General features: G+C 40.1%; 1 protein-coding gene across 1 annotated transcript in view; it reads left to right on the top strand.

The window, feature by feature from the left end:
- IGF2R (insulin like growth factor 2 receptor) overlaps positions 1 to 12,366 on the top strand; it is a 56,290-nt gene that overhangs the window by 19,910 nt on the left and 24,014 nt on the right. The window contains exons 8-22 of the mRNA XM_064708115.1: positions 115 to 277; positions 429 to 609; positions 1,336 to 1,439; positions 1,817 to 1,981; positions 2,658 to 2,798; positions 3,159 to 3,311; positions 4,220 to 4,351; positions 4,746 to 4,893; positions 6,267 to 6,444; positions 7,001 to 7,116; positions 7,504 to 7,666; positions 9,165 to 9,344; positions 10,367 to 10,468; positions 11,324 to 11,425; positions 12,091 to 12,265. Coding sequence (XP_064564185.1) covers positions 115 to 277; positions 429 to 609; positions 1,336 to 1,439; positions 1,817 to 1,981; positions 2,658 to 2,798; positions 3,159 to 3,311; positions 4,220 to 4,351; positions 4,746 to 4,893; positions 6,267 to 6,444; positions 7,001 to 7,116; positions 7,504 to 7,666; positions 9,165 to 9,344; positions 10,367 to 10,468; positions 11,324 to 11,425; positions 12,091 to 12,265 — 2,203 coding nt within the window. The remainder of the gene's footprint in view (positions 1 to 114; positions 278 to 428; positions 610 to 1,335; positions 1,440 to 1,816; positions 1,982 to 2,657; positions 2,799 to 3,158; positions 3,312 to 4,219; positions 4,352 to 4,745; positions 4,894 to 6,266; positions 6,445 to 7,000; positions 7,117 to 7,503; positions 7,667 to 9,164; positions 9,345 to 10,366; positions 10,469 to 11,323; positions 11,426 to 12,090; positions 12,266 to 12,366) is intronic.

Here is a 12,366-nt window from a genome sequence, read left to right as displayed (position 1 = left end):
TATTAGAGGTGAAGTAGTTGTTACTGATCTTAGAGGAATGTGATATTGTTGCTTTAAAGATGATATTTCAAGTAAGTCTACTTATAATTTAATTTCTGTTCACTTCTGTTTTAGAGTTCAGGTCCCAAACTTACAGCAAAAACAAACTGCCGGTATGAAATTGAGTGGGTTACTGAGTATGCCTGTCACAGGGATTACCTGGAGAGTAAGAACTGTCGTCTGACTAATGAGCAACATGATATCTCTATTGATTTAAGTCCACTTAATCAATTTTCAGGTAAGCTCAGTACTTTTCTTTTGTTTTTGTGGTTTTTACTAGCCAGTTTTGCATTTCCTTATTTAGGGACAGAAAAAAATGTCCTGTGTTGATATTTGGAGTTTCATGTCTGTCCTGATGTATGTTAAAACATTTTTTTTTATTCATTCAGAATATGTCACACCATATGCAGCCAAAGATGACAAAGAGGAGTATTACTATTACTTGAATGTGTGTGGGAAAACCACAGCAGGTAACTGCAAGGATGATACAGGATACATTTCATCTTGCCAAGTAAAAGTTTCAAGTAACCAGCAAAAAGTGGCAGGAAGATTTGCGAACCAAACCCTAAGGTGTGTAAATGCTCTTCAGCCCTGCTGAGTGGTCTGATTGGTCCGTTTCCTGCTTTGATGCTTACTTGCTTGTCACATAATCAACAATTGATACAAAATGCAACACTTATTTTGTCAGAAAAACTGTAACAGTTAAGCGGGATAGCATTAGCAAGCAAAGGAGCTGGTGGGGTTGGCAGAGGCCGTTGGCTAGACAGGAAGACTTCCACTGACTTTGTTGTCTCAATTGCAGATTGTGGTGCACTGCCTGTTGTCCTCCTTTTTACATGTTTTACTTGTAAAGCAGTATCAGAAGAAGCTGGTTCCCAAGTGGCATGTAGGGATAATAGTTTGCATGAGATTGTAGAGCAGAGATTAATTCATGTGGATATGATCTTCCATTTTGTCTGTGACAGGTTTGTTGCAGTGATTTTCCAGGAAGTAGGACTTCCTTCTCTTGCAGAAACAGCCACACTATAAACTAGTGGGAATAAATATCCCACCATACCTAGGGGAGCTTTAGAGCATTCTTTAATTTCTATAGAAATTAATGAAAAGTGATCAGAAAAATCAGTGGATAAAAGCCTTTGTTGCTGTAGAAATGTCATTATTAATGTTGAACTAGCATTTGTTTTCCCTTGGAGTGAAACCATTATTAATTGAACAAGAATGTGACTTCTGTTATGTGACGAACACTGTGTGATGGTCTGACCCTATATTTCTATCTAAAACTGACTTCTTCCTCAGATACTCGGATGGGGATCTCACGTTAATTTATCCGAATGGGGATGCATGTAGTTCTGGCTTTCAGAGAATGACTGTCATAAACTTTGAGTGCAGTGAAACAGCAGGTGAGTTTAACAAGCTCTGACAGCTCTGTTCAGGGTTTGACTCCCATGCTTGCTAGTAGACCTTATGCTCAAATGAATACTTGCTTTGAGCCACAGCTAACACAAGAAATTGTTACATCAAGCAGTAATTTTGATGGCCGGCAGGATGTGCTGTGTCGTAGCACTCCTAGTCTAAATTTACACTGATGATTGAGAAGATGGAAGTATAAAAGAGCTTTTTTTCTTAGCCAGTGGTAAAAAAAAAACAGAAACACAAGTCCTCTGCAGCAAAAGGACTTTTTGTTTTCCTTGCTCATTGCTAGTCCTCAAGTCTTCCTGCTTTTTTCCCCTTCCCCCTCTAGAAATCTCATATGTGTTCATCTGTTTCCCATGTTAAGGTAATAATGGTAGAGGAACTCCAGTATTCACCGGTGAAGTTGACTGCACCTATTTTTTCACTTGGGATACAAAATACGCATGTGTTAAAGAGGAAAAAGATCTCCTTTGCAGAGTTACTGACAAGAGAAAACACTATGACTTGTCACCTCTCATCCGCAGTTCAGGTATGGCAATAGAAACTAGCTTTCAGTTACTTCTGCAGTCCTGAGCTTACATGCCATCTCCAGTGCAATTCTCTAGCTGAGTATTAGTCAGCTTTTGTTGTTCTTAGTGAATTTCTGGGGTGCTCACGTTTGCTTCCCTCATTCCAAACAGACTGAGCGCCTTAGTCGCCATGTCCATGACTGCTTTGGTTGCTACCACCATAAGTGGTTTTCAGTCACGGAATCACAGTTTGGGTTGGAAGGGGCCATTAAAGATAATTTAGCCTGACTCCTCTGTCATGGGCAGGTACACCTTCCCCTAGACCAGTTTGGTCAAAGCCCCATCCAGCCTGGCCTTGAACACTTCCAGGGAAGGGGCATCCACCAGCTCTCTGGGCAGCCTGAGCCAGTCACGATCCACCATAGCTCAGCAGCTTCCATCCAGTGGCTTGTGCAAAGGAGACACATCCAAAAACGGCAAGATTTGGCATCTGTGGCTTCAGGGGATGGATGTAGGTGGTAATCTCAGCTGGTGGGGGAATGGAGCTGAAATCAGGGCTTCTGTGTGCTGGAGGATGCTCTGAAGGAGAGATCATAACGCAAACACGGGCTACCCTATAATAAAAGGCATTTTGGCATGGAGATGCTGCAACAGTTTAGCCAGATGACTTGTTCTTAACGACCCTCTATGTTTCAGAGTCAGCCCAGAACTGGGAAGCTGTGGACAGTAGCTTTTCAGAGGTAGGAAGAAAACATTACTACATCAATGTCTGCCATAAGGTGTTGAAGAGCGGAGGAGCTTCCAGCTGTTCAGATGGTGCTGCTATTTGCTCTGTAGGTGAGTTGGGTTTTTGTTGGTGGTGTTTTTGAAGTTTTTTTGGTTCACTGTTTCTTTTAAGCCTCTGAAGGCTTGGCACCTTCCTGTGCAAATGGGGTTGGTTGTCCTGAGTGTCTTCATTTATTCGAGGGTACAGAAGTTAGGAGTCTGTTTCTTTTGTGATCTCAGAAACGCTTGAAGAAAGAATGCACACCTTTTTCTAACTAAAGAACCACAGGCTTAGCAGCATGGTTTGACAAGGTAAAATCGAACTCCTAATGATACTTTCTTACTAACTAGACAAGTGGAAAGTCTTAGTATCTAACAGAAGCTTCACTTCTTTTCAGAGGAACAAAAGTTCTGTATTTACTGTTTTTACAGATAAGCAAAACAACAGCAAGAATCTTGGAACATTTGTATCTTCTCCAAAAAAGGTTGGAGAAAATATTCAACTTATCTATTCAAATGGAGACAGCTGTCCTTCTAAAGAAAAAGAAAAAATCCAAACGGTCATCACTCTAATATGCAGACCAGGTGAGAACATCCACATCCTGTTCATTGATCCAGTTAAAAACTGTAGGTCATCTAATAAGCCCAGACATGAGTGCAAAATATTAGCATGTGCTAAATATTAGCATGTTTTCTATCTCTTTCTATGCACAAGCTTGAAGTATCAGGGTTTGTTTACTAGGATGATGGCAATATAATTGCAGGTATTTAGTTATTTACCTTTTATGCAAGTACTCTTTAAAAACTCTTGAAATAAGATTCTTCCAAACATGATTAAAGTATGCTTAAGTGTTGAAGACTCTGCAGATACCTGGAAGCGATACAAATATCTGGAAGCACTTTCTTTCTCTAGTTATCTTGATGGGAAGGAGTGGTTCTGAACTGAGATCAAATGCTTTAGCCTTCTTTTCCAATAAGTATGGTTTGTATCTAAACTGCTGGCAGTTCATGAAAGGAAGTTAATATTGTCATGTTGATTATAATAGCCTGCTAGTTAACTATCTCCCAGGAAAATAGAAAACCTGCGTTCCTCTACCTCAACCTGAGGAACTTGGAACTTCCAAATGTGCTGGCTTTTAGGATCAGATTATGCACTATTTGCTAATACAGTTATTGCTTTGTAGTAAAACCAGTTTTGTATATCAAAATACCAGTTTTGTATTTTGTATATCAAAATACCAGTTTTGTATATCAAACTGGACTTTTTTTCAAATACTGTGATGGTTCTCAGGAGTAGATGGAGCCCTGTGCCTTTACTTCTGGGGTAAACTTTTATTTTTTGGGAGGACGATGCAAAGTCTGTGAAAATAATTTTTGGTTCCATTTTCAAAGAACAGGTACTTTTACAGTTAACTTGGCTTTTGAGGAGAAATTAGTTTCTTAGGTGGCAGCCTGGCTGTCTGTATGTGTAACACGTTGCTCTGTGATACCAGGTGATCTAGAAAGTGCTCCAATCTTGATGGCAGAGCTTGAGTGTTCATACGCGTTTGAGTGGTATACTGCTGCTGCGTGTGTCCTGTCTAAAACTGAAGGAGATGACTGTCAGGTGTCTGATCCTCAGGCAGGTATGTATTTCTGTTCAGCAAATCAAAAGGTCATTAGGGATAAAACTTATGCCACAACAAATAAGCCCATATGATACCCGGGAGCAAAGTGACTTCAGTCTAATACTAAGTACCCACAGTTTTAAGTACATGCATATGGAAGATCAGAACAGCATGAGCTTAATACTCTCCTAGTGAATGTAGGAAAATAGATGTAATGTGTATTTTACTGAAGTAGATCTCTCTGTATAAGAAACCATGCTTTTACTTTGTCCACTTTGTTTCTGGAACAGTAATTGCATGGAAGGAACCTTATTCAGGGGGAGGTGAGCTAGCCATGTGATTGAGTGAATCAAAACCTGTGAGAGACATTAGGACAAAATTGAACTGATACAGTTTATTCCTTCCTGATTAGGTTTCTCTTTTGATTTATCACCTCTGGCTAAGGCAACAAGTTTCTATACAGTTACTACTCAGGAGTACTTGTTTTACATAAGCGTCTGTGGCAGCCTGCCTGAAGCCCAGTGTCACACAAAATCGGCAGCTTGCCAAGTAGCGCGGAGGTGAGTAACTCATTCTCTTGGCTGTAAGGGAAGATGTCTTGTTGGCATGGTGTGTTGTTGGTGTGCAACAATGAACAATTTGCATGTAAAGTAATTACTGGGCTACCTGTAATAGATTCAGGTAATTAGCATATAATTTGCAGTAATTACACTGCCATCTGTTTCAAGCCAAATGCACATATATGTAACCTTGCTTACAGCTTACTTGTGAGATGGAATGTGCCCTTTGTTCTCCCTTTTGTTATCCATAGGGACTGTAAATTCTAGATTAACTGCTGCAGCTGTAGTAAGGCAACCTATAATCCAGAGATTGAGGGTCAGCTCTGTTCCAAGAGCTGGCCTAAAGAACGTGAGCTTGCTGCACTTGGGATGAGCAGGGGCTGCCTTAGGTAGTAGTGAAGCCCGGATCTTGAATGTTGTTTCATATGACCTCAGGTTGTGCCAGTGGATATTTCGATTAAATAGTAGGAAAAATTTCTTCATGGAAAGGGTTGTCAAGCATTGAAGCAGGCTGCCCAAGGAAGTGGTGGAACTGCCATCCCTGGAAGTGTTCAAAATATATATGGATATTGACTTGAGGACATGGTTCAGTGGAAAGATTTGGTGGTGGTACTAAGTTGATGGTTGGACTTGATCTGGGAGGTTTTTTCCAACCTTAACAATTTTATAATCTCCCTTACTAAATGGGCTGTTCCATGTACGTTCCTAGTGTGTACTGCTACTCTGACAGCATCACTGCTTTTGCCTCCTATAAACTATGTCTGAGGTAGCATCAGAAATAGCTGTGTATTTCAGGTTCCAGGTCAGCCTGCTGCCAGAGATGGGGTACTTGGCCCTGAGTTACTCTCCAGGCAAGGACAGTTTTCTGCAGACCCTAGAAATGTTCTTCAGAGGAAGATGATCAAGCTAGGTCTGATAGAGTCAATGTTAAGTCAGTGACAAAACACTTCTGAACCAAAGCTGATACCTAGCAGAGAGCTGTTGTGCAGTGCTAGGTCTTCATTGCCCATATGTAATTGGATGAGGCCAGTTTGACCCCAAGATGAGGGTGTCTGCAGTTTGACTTCCACTTTGGAAAATGAGAACTTGATGGTATTGTCACCCTTTTAGAGATAGGAGTATTCAAGTTTTCTAAATATCTTAGCAATATGTAACTTCCTTTCCTTGTCAAAGGAGGACATCTGTTCATGTTTTAAGTTTCCTTTTGGCAGCATTCTTTTTATCCCAGCTCACTGAGGTCTAATCAACCCTATTTAGTTATTATGACTTATTATGGTGTCTTGTGTAAACTTACGTGGTTTCTATTTGTAAGACTTCTCTTCGAGACAATTTTGCGTTCTGTTCACTCTCTAAACTCACTTTTTATTTTCTAGTAACGAGCAGTCTTGGAGTCTTGGACTGCCCAGTTCCAAACTTTCCTATTATGATGGCCTGATTCAGTTGACCTACAAAAATGGTGCAGCATACAACAATGAGAATAAAACACAGCGCTCTACCCTTATAACTTTCCTGTGTGACCATGATGCTCGAATAGGTCAGCCTGAGTATCAGGTAAGAAGTTCTATATGAAGAAAGGAAGGATCTCCATCCTGAAATACTGACAATAGCTACTAGGTCCATACAAGCAGGGTGTTACGTGTGGAAATACCCAGTATCTGTAAAGCAGACTAAAATAAATAGTTATTTCTCTTGGTATATTTGACTCTTGTTGCAGCCATAAAGCTTTCCTTGACCAGTGAACAGTAAGCTGTTTACCTGGATCCAGATTGTTACCTCACTCTCTTCTAGTGGGCCATGTAATTAGTGCTTTTGGTTGTCTCGTATTTCTAGCTGGAAAAAACCCAAACTGGCTGAGAAGGAACAGATGATATGACTGTGTACCCAGCAGACAGTGGTTAAACAGAACCAGAGCAGTTTTTTTTGCAAGAGCATTTTTGGTGACAGGGAATGGCACGATCTGTAACAGGACAGACCCACACAAATCAGTCTGACAAGATTATATCCCAAAACCAAGGGGAGATACCGAGCTTGATGTATAAAGCAGTAGCTGTGAGTCACAAAGTTGTCAATGTGAAAAGCCTCTCTTACCTATTCTGCTCATTTGTAGAAAGAAGATAACTATACCTACAACTTCAGGTGGTACACTGAATATGCTTGTCCAGAAATCCCACTAGAATGTGTTGTGACAGATCCCAACACCATGGACCAATATGACTTGTCAAGGTAGGAAAGTGACACGTGCACTGTAACTTAGCTATTCTAGTTTGGTTCTGGCTGAAGTTGGTTTCCTGTGTAGACAGCTCCAGAAGCTTCACCTCTTGTGAGAGTCTTGACTGCAAGTATGGTGAAATCCCTCTAGTATGTTGGCTTGCCTCCTAGGAGGTAAACTGACTTTTTGGGATGGTTTTGCTTATAAAAACATACTACCTTGTATGTGTATGTACTGTGCTCTGTGTCCCAGGACTATTATTTCTAATTGTAGCACTTAAAAATGAGGGGGAGAAGTTAGTTGGGAATGCCTTAGGGTTGCTCTGTTTCTTGAGACTGAGAAAGCTGGAGAGTCTATGAAGCATGGGTGTCCTTACAGCAGAACTTTCTCTTTCTGCTCAGATTAGCAAAATCTGAGAAGAGAGGTGAAAACTGGTATGCCATGGATAATTCGAGAGCAAGTGAGCGCAAGAAGTACTACATAAATGTCTGTCGGCCCCTGATTGCTGTCCCAGGATGTGACCGGCGAGCCTCTGTCTGTCAGATGGAATATAAGCCAGTTTCTGTGAGTACCTTTCCAGCCCAGCTCAGAGCTGGTTTGCCACATGAGTGAGACTGAAAGAGACACGAGTGAGATTCAAACAGCCATGTGAATTCTGACTCCTTGTGCAAAGGGATATTCTGTGTACCATAATAGTTGCATAACCATAGCAAAATGGTAGAGCTCCTGTCCACCGCTTCAAAGAATAAAGCTTTAATTTTTACAAGTGTACCAATGTCATGTTTGACACTGATGATTTTTTGCCCTGTGTTTAAGAGGCAGACAAGCTGCATCTCTTTTGTATGAATTGCTGGAGTCTCAGAGACTGCTAGGAATACGCATTTCTTTAGGAACAGGCTGGCCTCCTGGATATTTTGTCTTGCTTCTGGCTTGTTTTAGATTGAACTGTGGAAAAAATTTGCTTAAAGATTCTTTGTTGCATCCCTGCACTCCCTGAGCTTGCTTTGGATCTGAAGAGTAGATTAGGTAGATGTTGCAAAGCAAATAAAAGAAGAAACAATGCTGGTGGATGTTATGGACCTGTACTTCTGTATTGCCCTGAAGTATAACAATTTATCATGGAAGTGATAGCAGCTGACAGGCTGAATCGACCTGTTGCCCTGACTGACTTTATTGCTGCTCAGAGCTGTAGGGAAAGCTGAGCTAGAGGCTCACCCAGCTGTCCTAGTTCCTTCTATCAAACACCTTCCCCTCTTACTGTTAAAGGGAATGTGTTAGTGACTGAAGCCAGTCATTGCCAACACAGCACTTGAGAGATAATTATTGCTCATTCTCTGTGGTTGCAATGGGCCTTGTTGTGCAAGGCTGCTTCCTTGACATGTAGAGACACTTCAGGGCTTTATTACTTCACTGCTTGAGATAGTGAGTAAAAGGTGAGTGCATTGGGTCAATCTAAAGAGTTGTTAAAAAAAAAAATGACGGGCAGCAGTCTGTGTACAGCTGTTTTGGAGGCATATTTTTCAGTTTGTTCCTGCTAGTGACTTTAAGTAGTTTCTTAAAACTAGGAAACACCAGTTATGTTGCAGTGACAATGACTTTAGACTTTGGTAGTAGCACCTACTGTCTTTCTAGTGCTCAGTTTCTGTCAGTGATTTTTATCCTTAGCTAAGCATGACAGATCCCTAAAGTCAATACTGAGAACACCTGGAGGCTTCCACATATTGTTTCAAAGAGCGCTACAATAAATTCTACCTATTGCAGAAGACACAGGCCTCCCTGAATTGCTAAGCTCTATGGCCCAGGAGATGCAGATGGGTGTTCTAAGGTACTACAAACACCTTTTTGTACTAAAAATAAAAACAACAAAAATGGAACTGTACCTTGTTGTGGAGGTTGTCTGTTAAATATGTGAAACTTGAATATAGAATGGGAGAGAAATGTTGAGAGCTTTGTTGTCTTCAAAGCTATTGACCTGTGTATACAAGAGTACTGTAGTAGGTATCTTCTTTTTGGTTGTATCTATTTTATTAAAAGTTGTTGACATGCTTTTCTTTATTTCTAGGGTTCTTATTCTGAAGTCACCTCTATTAGTAATCTTGGTGTTGCCAGCAAAGAACTAGTAATTGAAAGACCTGGACATGTTTCTCTAACCTATGCAAATGGCTCTGTGTGCATCAATGCTGATGGAAAGACAACTACTTACACCACTACCATCCACTTTGTCTGTTCCAGGGGCACTCTTGTAAGGACAAATGATCTTCCAGTTGTTATTTCATCATAGTAGGTTTCTCATCCTATAACATGAAGCCACATGAAGATGAGTAGTGTATAGCAGATTTGTGGCAAGGGAGACTGCTTGAGGGTTTGAAATTGAGATGTAAAACCAAAACTGATTTACATGCTAGAGGAGCATGTGTCCGAGTATTTTGTCATAAACAAGAACTAGATACAAACTAACAGCCTTAATGAACAGTAGTATTTCAGACTAGTCTAATTACCATGAAAAATACATGAGTACTTAAAACAGCATTGTGGACGCTCTTAAGCGGAAAAATATTGTAAGGCGCATCCTCAGGCTTAGGTTCTGCATTCTCCATAGATTGTTGATTCTAGAATTCTTAAATCTGTAGAGCTTTTTGGGCTACAACTCCACATAGTGAAGATTAGATTGAGGGGATTATTAGACTTAAGCTTGTGTAGACTTGTTTTTCCTGGCTTTTTGAATCTGCAGGTCTTGCTCTCACCTTACCCACATGATCTGTACCCCAAGAGGTGTGGTGAAAAATCTGTGACATGGAGCAGTTATGAACTGCTTTGCTTTTTTCTAAAACACTGACATGAAGTGTACATAATTAATATTCCTGTTACCTTGTTACCTCACCTAACAGATTTGTTGCTTTACTTTTGCCTTTTTTTTTTTTTTAAATATGGACTATGTATTATACACCAAAACTCCTCAAAGCTTAGACTGAGACAAGATCTAGTTATATGTGTCTAGATTAAATATTGACTTTAATCTGAGTATTTGGATGTCAGATTCAGTTCTTGGCTAATGCTTGGTCACATAGTAAATGTTTAACTAAAATAAGTTTTCAGTGATGACCTTCAAAATAAATTGGGGAGAGGGAAGTGGGGTGGAAATTGTGTGCCTTTGTAGTGAAGTGTTTTAGAAGAATATGACAGTTTCTCTAAGGGGGAATCTCAAACATGACGAAGTGTTAGCTATTACACTTACTCTGGTCTTGTTCTGCAATCTGTTTCCAGAGTAGCAGCCCACGGTTTATAGCTATTCTGGATTGTGTGGCCACTTTCTTATGGGAAACTGAGGCTGCTTGCCCAATAAAGGAAGCAAAAGATGATTCCCAGGTGAGAAAGGAGAATATAAATTGTATTTATAGTCTCAATGTACAATGTTTATTTATAGCACTCTTGGTTTCTCTGTTTAAACGGCTCTTGAAGAAAACTACCTAAAGTGAAGTCTTAAGTTGGTTATGATGTAGTCTTGTGATATCTTATCATGTTGTATTTTTGAAGTGTTTCTGAAATGCCTAACTTCTGACAAAAATACTCAGGTGCTTTCTTGTGAGAAAAGTTTACTTCCTCTTGAATGCTTCATTTAATGTTTCATTCCCTTGTTATGTTGCTAGTAAAACTGAGTTTATATGTATGGATATGTAATATCCTTGTTTTCTGCCGATCATCAGATGAGGCTTTTCTTTTTTCACACTAAGCCATGAGGTTAGCTCGGTTGCTAAGAGCGTGATGCTAATAGCACCAAGGCTGAGGGTTTGATTCCTGTTTGATCCCCATATGAGCCATACATTAAACAGTTGGACTCAGTGATCCTTGTGGGTCCCTTCCAATGCAAAATATTCTGTGAAATCTACTCAATTGCTTCTGCTTTACAGGTCTCACCATAAACACATTAGTGTGAAAACAGCCCTCAGTTAAAATTTCCATGCTCTTAGCTAATATGATAGATGCCATCTCTTAAATTCCGCTTTCGTATGTTGGTGTGACTGATGTCAGTGGACAAAAAGAATTGAACAAATATACAAACTAATTGAATGAAGCTACTGCCAGAGTAGCTTATATATGTTCTATATGCAAGGTAGGAATATGTCTAAACCACTGCTTTGGTTCTTGAAACGAGTTAGCGGTAAAATCTAAACAGAAGAAATGCAGAAGGAGAAAATAATTTTGTTGTAATTTTTTTCCCAGTCGTGCTCTGTGCGAGATCCAAACACTGGTTTTGTGTTCAACCTGCAGCCATTGGCTTCTGAGCAAGGGTACACAGTTACTGGCAATGGGAAAACATTCTCGGTAAGGATTTCGACTGCATTCTCTGTTGTTTGAGTGCTGTTGTTGCATTTTTTTGTCTTGCATAGTGATCTAGGGGAGCTTTCACTCAGTCTTCTTAGGGAGTATGAGTTGGCAGGAAAGCTTTGTGGTAGAGGGAGGGAATGAAAGATTACTTCATTTGTCTAATCTTGAAAGCATTAAACTTCTGGTTCTTGGAGAACATGAGGTAGCCACACTTTTGAGGCTCCTTTTTGAGGTGATTTTCCCCTCCTGGACTCTGTTGTGTACTGCCAATTTATCAGCGAATTCTGAAGAAATTGATAGGGAAAGCCTAGAAAAGGATTTAGTCTGTCCATATCAGTGTTTTTAATGTAATCTGCATGTGTCAGTAATCCTAGGCTGTCATAGATAATACCATAGTGATATCTTTAGGCCAAGAATAAACATGCTGAACCACATCCTTTACTCCTAGTGGGGAGAATTTATGGACCCCATAATCCAAAGATTGAGGATACTCTTACTGTATTATAGTTGAATTATAGTCTGCAATTTCTGCACTGCAAGACAACTGTGTTGTTTCAAATAGTTCTCTACAAGTGTTTTACTGATGTAGAAATGGCCATGTGGACCTTGTTTTTCTGATGCAGTTAATACCATGTACATCTACATGTTTTCAAAATTTCTAGCTAAACATCTGTGGACACTTGCCATATTGTGGTGAAATCAATGGCAAAACAGCTGCTGGGTGTGAAAGAGAAAATCTGACACCTCTGAGGCCACTGGAATTGGACAAAACCCTTTATCTATCCAGTGAAGGGTTTCTAACTCTTACCTACAGAGGCCGTCTTCATGTGGAATCAGGTGAGTTCAGGAAATACACAGGATATTGTAAAAACAGTGTGAGTGGTCTTCATTCCTTCTTTTGTTCATGTGCTGAAGTATATTTGGCTTGGTATTAATTT

Source organism: Zonotrichia leucophrys, chromosome 3 (assembly GCF_028769735.1).
Source record: "Zonotrichia leucophrys gambelii isolate GWCS_2022_RI chromosome 3, RI_Zleu_2.0, whole genome shotgun sequence".
Taxonomy (NCBI): Eukaryota; Metazoa; Chordata; class Aves; order Passeriformes; family Passerellidae; genus Zonotrichia; species Zonotrichia leucophrys.
The sequence above is the reverse complement of the archived record's forward strand: the minus strand, read 5'-3'. Positions and strand labels throughout refer to the sequence as shown.